This window comes from Halyomorpha halys, unplaced genomic scaffold (assembly GCF_000696795.3).
Source record: "Halyomorpha halys isolate HHAL.00 unplaced genomic scaffold, Hhal_1.1 Scaffold80.1, whole genome shotgun sequence".
NCBI lineage: Eukaryota > Metazoa > Arthropoda > Insecta > Hemiptera > Pentatomidae > Halyomorpha > Halyomorpha halys.
Window position 1 is genome coordinate 101,834 of NW_027110435.1, and position 8,774 is coordinate 110,607.

At 31.3% G+C, this 8,774-nt stretch overlaps 1 protein-coding gene across 2 annotated transcripts in view; it reads right to left on the reverse strand.

Annotated features, from left to right (window-relative positions):
• Nucleotides 1-6,669: 6,669 nt before the first annotated feature.
• LOC106692961 (orexin receptor type 2) overlaps nucleotides 6,670-8,774 on the reverse strand; it is a 270,301-nt gene continuing 268,196 nt past the window's right edge. For both annotated transcript variants that reach the window (XM_067048610.1, XM_067048609.1), the window contains exon 6: nucleotides 6,670-7,060. In XM_067048610.1, coding sequence (XP_066904711.1) covers nucleotides 6,921-7,060 — 140 coding nt within the window. In that variant the 3' untranslated portion in view covers nucleotides 6,670-6,920. The remainder of the gene's footprint in view (nucleotides 7,061-8,774) is intronic.

Consider the following 8,774-nt stretch of genomic DNA (forward strand, 5'->3'; position numbering starts at 1 on the left):
CTAAATAAATAATTTTCTGCCACAACTGATTCAAAACCTATACTACTAATCGTATTTCCTAAACAGAAACATAAAAAATTAATCAGACCTAAGCAAACAAATTAAACTAAATAATTCCTTAATTTTCTTGTAATTAAAACTATTTCAATGATTTGAGTAACTAATGTTATAATTCAGAGTGCTACGGAAAGTTTCACTGCATGCCTGTATCATACAATTATAATCTAACATCAAATTTACAAGATTTATTTTTATATAAATACAGTTCTAAATGTCAATAAATAGATAATAAAAATATAATAATTTATTCACCCTAATTTATCTATAATAATGGAATTAGATTAAAATTTATTTTCTTCAAGTACATGCAGTGCAACGCACAGTGGGCTCAATTCATCATTTTACAAATGTAATTGAGTAAATTACAAATATCATGAGTTAAATAACAACTGATTATTAATGTTTTAAAAACTCATGACAATTAAAAATATGGCTCAAAAGTCTTCAGGCTGTAAAACACAATGACTGCGTGATATTTGTGACATTTTTTATTTCATAACATTTGAATTTTATATAGTTTATTTGCAAATAAAAAAATACATACATTTAATCCAATAAGTGAAAATAGACTCTAGAATTAAACACCATACATGAATAAAACAAAAACATGAATAAATGAATTTGTATTAGTCGATGTCCAGGGTACTGTCATGTTTATAATAGGTATTACCATACCTATTATTGAGAATTCTGAATTCCCTTCCTCACAATTGGCTAATTCTCAAATATGTGATAAACGCGTTTCCAGTAACTCAATTTTATTTGTTTCGATACTTGTCATCAAAATATACAGAACAATATTTTAAGCTTTAGAAATTTTAGATGAGGGTCGCGAAGATATTGAGAAGTAATGACTAGGAGTGAGAGATAATATTAAAGATGTTGGTCATTTTTGTCTCGAGAAAAGGGAAAGTAGAAAAAAAATCCTGGTTTGATGAAGCTGTTTTAAGAAAGAAAACCGGCTAAGCTAAAAACTCTCAATAATCCTAGTGATAACAATGTTAATTAATTCCGGGTCTTAAAGAATGAAAGGTCTAAATCTCTCAGAAAAAAAAAATCTTAAAAAGAAAATAATGAAAATAAAAAATAACAAAATCGAAAATAACATACATTTTTGGGATAAAGAGGTGCAAGTAATATTTTAGCTAATCCAGTAGATATATTCGATAGTTTGAGAAACACTTTGACAGTATCTTGAATACGGGAAATGATTGCCAATCTCCTTCTACTGAATGCCTGTATGCTGAACCGTAGATAGAAGAACCCAGTAAGGAGGAAGTCGGGGCCGTCCGTAGCTGAGATGGTTAGACGCAGGTCTGAAATCTGCGAGCGGCGCCGGTTAAAATACCGGTTAAGACCTGCGTTGACTTTTTTCATTGAAAAAACTTGACCCCCTACTATGGTTAGAATAGGTTGGTCACCTGTAGATAACAACCATCGGAAAATTAAAACATTATAAAGCAGCGGGAACTTATAATATTCCAAGTGAACTAATCAAAGCATGTGGTGAAAATGAAGTTTTTAAAGTACACTTTTTGTTTAAAAAGATCTGGGAAATGCCCGAGGAATAGAGGGAGTCTTAACTTATTTTAATTTGTAAAAAGAGGCCGATGAAGGATTGCCATAACTATCAAGGAATCTTAATCCTTCCTGTATAATATATAATAAATACACTGAAAAATAAGAAATTTAATGCACCGATTTATCCTCAACCATACGAAAAATAATAGGCACAGAAAAGCCAAGAAAGTATGCTCATACTTAAAAAAAAAAAAATAATAAAAAACACGTGAAGGGTCAAGAGTTCAGTGTTTTTTAAGGAAATACTGTTTCTGTACTAACGGTTGTGTAGGGAGGTGATTCGGTCAGAATCACTCTCAACCACCAGGGAGGACCCACTTAAAGAGTACCCATTTTTTAACTCTTAAGAGTTACAAGCCCAATTCCTATTAAATTTTCGATCATTCGTCATTTTCGGCACACATTAGTTTTACTACGTGTATTATCATCAAGTTGTACAGAATTTATTATATTTTATCTGAAGTAGTTTGGCTATTAAGGTATTGGTGATTGAATACGAACGAAGCGAAAGAATATGGTCAAGAAAAAAATGATGAACCAGGTAATGCGTAAAGGAGACTGACAGGACATAAGAAAATGGCAGAAACTGATTTTTGGGAACTTGATATGACTACGATTGTATACATTCCTTAAATAAAATTTTACATTCACTATAACACCAAATTTAGTGCTTAATTTCCAAACCAATCCAAACTGTTCCGTGAAGAACCATCCTTAAAAAAGGAATGTGAATTTTCGATTTTAATATGGAAAAATGCCTAAAGTCAATAAAACCGTATGTTCAAAACTTCTAACGTCTTGTTAGGCTCCGAGATGGTAATACTCTAGATCTAAACTCTCGAAAAAGAATTTTAAACTAAAGAAAATAATACAAAATGAATTTCTGAAGAATTATTGCATGTTGTAAAAAAAATTAAATCTTATTTTTTAAATTGTTTTTTCATAAAGGAAGTTTACTTTTTTCCCGTCTGCTAATGCGATTTTTTGTTAATCCGAAGCCGCTTAGTTTAAACTAATCCACTGTATAACTTATACAAAAAAAAAATACACCGGGGGAAAACCTCCAGCGTTCTAGGAAAACCAGTGGATTGGTTTTTTTGTGAAATCCATCTATTGTTCAAAATTTATCCCGAAACGACCATGATCGCTATGCTATCGCCAAGGCGCTTAAGTTAAAAAATCAAAACTTTCCTAGTTTCCTGGGTACTCCAAGCGTATGTACCTGGCATGGGTGCCACGAGTGGAATCCACTTTCTTCTAATATTACATAAAAAAAAAATAATAATAATTAAAATAAAATATGGAAAAATAAAAGTGACGAGAAAATTTTTGGGGAAATAATATGTCACAACGGTTCTGAGAAAGAGAGCATCCGTGAGAAAATCATAAAATTAGAAAATTTAAACTTTAAAACAGGCAAAATTTACAATAAAAAGAACCCCTATTCCAGTGCAAAGTTAAGGTGTGATTTTTTACGGGGTAGAGACCGCATGCCTACCCAACTTGGATAAGCTGCTAAGAATAAAAAAGGAGGATCTCAAGAAAAATCTATGGGTCCAGGAAAACACAAGAAGGCTACAGACGAAGATCTAACGAAGAGATCTACAGAAAAACCCGAAAACCGAGATAAGAATCGGAAGGCTGATGTTCTATAAACACATGAAAAGAATGAAGGAGGAAAGATTGAACAAAACATTCTTTAACAAAAAGAAGTATGCAGCGGTGAAAGAACTTCGGGAACCGCTGATAAAAAGGGTTTTCCATTATACACCCCCCCCCCCATTAAACCTCTACAAAATAAATTGATATAAATTTCGTAGGGTTATAATATTCGAGAGCCGTCTGTATCCAAGGAGGTTAAGGCATCTACCATGGCAACCTTGTAACTGCAGCAGGGCCGGATCGAATCCGACCAGGGCAGGGGGGCAGACTTATTTCATAGCGGTCTTACTCCACCTTGGCTAGAATAGATCGGCTACTTGTAGATTACGGGCTCTCCCTTATTTCAGAAATGACCAAGGGCAGGGTAATAAAAAAACAATAAATACAAAAGGGTCATAATAGTCGCGACCACTTGTCTGTCTTTTATGGCTACTGTTATATTTTCAATCATATTATTCTCCAGCTCACTCAACTCGGGAATTCCAAATTGGGTATGATTTTTTTTTTTCCCAGACTGATAGAAAATTGTAATATAAATTTATATTGGGTAATTTTTTGTTCCAATGTATAACTTGTTAATAATAGCAATGAAACTCATTAAAATTCTTATCCTCTAAGTTTCAATGTTTCTGTTCCTTTGCTAACCATGTTAGTCTAGTAAAATTGTAACTTAAGAAGTAATTTTAAACTACTTTCCTTAAAATGAATTCTAATATAAAACTATTTAAAAATAATGTGATAAAAAATTTACAACTCTCCATGGGTGCGTAATCTTACCATAGCAGAATTTTCAAATTAGCTCCCTTATATTTTTAGGTTTACAGTAGAGATGCGACATCGATAAAAAAACATTGATGTTCAATACTAAAACATCGATGTTAAAAAAACATCGATGTTTTTCAACATCGATGTTTTTTTTAACCATTACAGTAACATAAAGACTGTTCTAAAGACTACCCAGGCTTCGGCCAGTCAGAAGTGCTTTCTCAATCAACCAATAGGACATGGACTCCAAAAAACATCGATGTTTTTAAAATATCGTTGCTTACAATACGTTACCCAAAATACATCGACCTTTTTGAACATCCATTTGAGTGGATTCCATGAGTGGAGTCTGTTCCAACGATCAAGCATTTTACGGCCTGTCAGAAATGGTTTTTGAAAGCAAGAATCCGACATCGACTACCAAAAACATCGATGTTTTTAAAAATCGTTGCTTACAATACATTACCCAAAAAACATCGATGTTCTAAAATATCATTACCCAAAAAACATCGATGTTTTAATATTAAGAATAGATATTTTAAAACATCCATGTTTTTCTAGTCGTAATTTATCTATATTACGTCGTTAGCGTGATGGTTGGGGTCCTTTTTTATCCCACCACATTGTTGATAGGAAATTGTTTATACCGTAATTTTTTTTTTTTTTATTTAGTTACTTTTGGAAAAAAAAAAAATTAAAGATTGGGACAAACGTAAAACATCGATGTTAAAAAAACATCGGCTTAAAAACATCGATGTTAAAAAAACATCGGCTTAAAAACATCGACATCGATGTCGCATCCCTAGTTTACAGCAATCGGCTCCGAAAGTACTATCAGTAGCTTATTAACGTAAGTTGTTATAATTCCAAGGATTGAATTGCTGAAATTTTGGAATATAATAAATGTGCATATTGAGATATATATCATCTTAAATTATGAAATCAAACCTTTTTTAACCTGTGATGTTCCAGTACCAGTGGTAGTGCATTTAGGTTTATATCTTCAAACCCATTTACAATGGATGGATTTCAATATTTTGGTTTTTATTGAGTCTCTTATAATAAAAATTAAAACACTATTAAAAGTTTCTTTTTTTTTTTCGTTTCTGTACACTCACATCAAAATACTTATAATTATATGCATACAAATAAATCAGTTACTTACCTATAACGTCCAACAGGGACAATAAATGTCCTTCAAAAATAGGCATTGAAATTGAACAAGAATGCGCCACAGGAATTTCATTTTACAGAAGAAAAGTTTTTTTTGGTCAGTGCTTAACATGTTAAAAAATATTACTTACCGCACGAAAAAAATATTATTATTTTTATTTAGAGTAATAATATAAATAGTAATAATATTTCAGTAACATCTCTAAAATTTGAGCCCTAACTGAACTCTTGACGTTCAATACTTTCTAAGATACTCCAAAATTATTTTTAAAATAACAAGGAAAAACATATTGTGAATATATTTTTTTAAATATCATGAAAAATACAATCCTGCATTTAACAAACTTTCAAGTTTGAGCCCTAATTCAACTCATTGCGTTCAATACTTTCCGAAATCACATTATTTTGGGAAATATGACTAATCTCAGGAATTTTTATTATTTCAACTAATAAATATTTTTACACTATTTTGACATCATGCAACAAACATTAATCATGAATCAAATTTTGAGAATAGTTCGATATCTCAAAAAAAAATGGACGCAATGATGTCTACAATGGATCGATTTGAAGCTCGGTAAATACACCATTATGTAGGTTATAATGAACATCTTCTTAAAAGTAGAAATCTTCTTGATATCCTCCAAATAAGAATTTGAAAATTTATAATTTCTCATTGTTTGGAATAAAAATATTCGTGTTAAAAAAACTTTGTGAGAAAATACTGAACGCAAAAAGTTCGTTTAAGACTTAAATGGAAGCTCATTAAATGCACTATGATGTTGTTTATAATGCTATCTTAACTACTTATAATACTTTAGGAGTTACTGGCAATAAACCTAAAAATATACACCGCCATTTTGACAAATCTGCCATATTAGGCCTACTTTACCATCGCGTTTTAAACATTTTGACATAGGAATTCATAGCTAGAATTAATTTACACTTACTTCAGGGTATAAAAAATTTTTGAGCTATTCTTACTAAACTGTATATAGAAAAAGTACTGGTCTTATTTCTCAATAATCATGAATTTTAACAATGACTGCTTAAGACATATTTTTAATTTTTTTAAAAAATACTTATATCGGGTTCAGCATCTCCAAAAACTATTCTTGTAAACTGTATAAAAAGTTTTGATTTTTGCCTGACTGTGCGTCACTATAAAGTCAAAGTAAAATTATTTGATTTTTCTCTTCTGCGACGTTACGTTTTTCGTTCATAATCTTTCGGGTTTTCTCTCATTTCATCTCTTGCTCTAGTAATATACGTTAAAAATCTAACATAAGCAACTAATTTTTTTTTTTTTAGGTTTCACACCACCTTGTTATAATGAAAAACCTATTTATCAAATCACAACATTCTAAAAACACATATTTTTAACATATAGATTATTAGGAAAATGTTTGTACTATATAACTTGGATAATGTTACAATTTTTTTAGAGCTAAAAACGGGCACTGAAATAAATCCTGCAAAACAAGGACAAGAGTTAAAGTATCTAAATTTAGTAATTTTTGTGAGCTGGTAAATATTTTCTGCCTTATCAACAGTGAAAGAGAGTTGTAACAAACAGGCAAGAGTATATAGATGTTTGATGTCATATACAGGATATATAGATTTTTCATGTTATATACATATGTACAGCATAATAATGATGACAATAGTAGTGGATTGAATTAGTCGACTTTGAAGATAGTCGAACTTAAAGGGATCGTCTCCGTTTTTGGAACAATAACGCTTAGCCTGCAGGAGCGTCCAGGTCTCGTAGATCGGAAGCAAGGGCCAAAACTCCTCCGAAACTCCTTGCGGAACTTGCCTGTAACAGATTTAGTGTCAGACTACTATAAATTCTTATATAATACATAAACAATATTAATAATATTAAATATTAATTTTGGGACAAGTCTCTTTAAAATAATAGAATAGGCAATGAAAATGGGCTTTGGTCCCTTACAACAAAATTACAATACCAAATTAAAAAAAAAAAATGACCGCTTTATTTTATAAATTTAAGATTTCAAAGGACTGTAAATATTTTAATCTTATTTAATGACAAACGCTCTAAACTTCCCATTTACTTATTACACCAATTAGTATACACTACGATAATCAGACCAATTTGGATATATGGAATTGAGCTCTGGGGCTCCACCAAACCATCAAATTCCTCCCGCATCCAATCCTTACAATCCAAAATCGTACGTAAAATCCTTGATGCTCCTTATTACGTTACAAATAAACCCATTCATAAAGACCTTACTATCCCATTCGTTGCAGATTTGGCCCAAAACAGATATGCGTCTTTTCATTCCAAACTCCTTAACCATCCTAACCCATTAATTCTTAATCTTTCATCCTTAACAATCCCTGATAATCCTCCGAGGCGTCTGAAAAGAAGATGGCCACGGGACCTTCTAATTTAAATTAATGTTTGAATTACCATCAGATTTTCAAGTGTATATGAAACATACAACATATTTACTTATTGTATTATTATGTACAGTTGTAAATTACATTAAATATTTTTTTTTGTTTAATCCCATTTAACTTCTTCAAGAAAAATGCCTCAATTAGTTATTTGTTTTAAGCAACTCGTAAAATTATTAAATATGAAGGGGAAGGTGTCCTTGGCCAGTGCCGCGCTGTGTTCTACAGGTTCTGCAGGAAGGTGTTGAGTAAAATCCGTCCACAAGTACTTACGAACTTGCCAGGGAGTGTGTTGTGTCGAAAGATACTGTTCTAATCTAATCTTCATAAGGAAGGTAAAAAAGAGCAGTAGACAAGTGCCTCACGAACTTAATTCTTAGCAATTAGCTAAGAAGTAAGAAATTTGTGAAAAAAAAGTTTAAACAACTTGTTTAATTTTAAGTTAAGTTTTTAAATTAAGTATAATTTTAAGTTTAAAAAAACTTGTTTAGTTTCGAACTCCTGCCTCATACACTATATAGTCCAGACCTCGCACCATAGGATTAGTATTTGTTTCCACTCATGGCCCATTTACTTCATGGGAAAAAATTGTCAATTGAACAGTTGAAATTGGTATCAGCAATTGGCTAACAGATGGATAATGATGGTAGATAACAATGGACTATACTTTGAGTACTAATTTTATTTTATATCAAAGAAACGATAATACAAATTATAATATTTTTTGGAAAAACAATTATTTTTTTTTATCGAAGAAAAAATATTGAGACAATAATTATTAATGAAAAAAAGCAGCAAATAATGTTTAGATAACTACAACGTTTTTTTTTCAATCCACAAGTAATTATAAGTTATTTTTAAGTATTTATTGTAAGTAATTATACAATCATAGAGGACAGGATTCGCAATCTAGGGTTATACTGGCCAATAACAAATCATAGGGAACTACCATTATCCATCTATCGGGAACTACCATTATCCTGGTAATCCTCTGCTTCTAAAGAGCAATTATACCAGACTTCAACCTACAAACTGTCCGACTAAGAGACAAGGGACCAAGGGTAGGATAGGGAGAATGCAGCATACGTATCGTATTTCCAAAC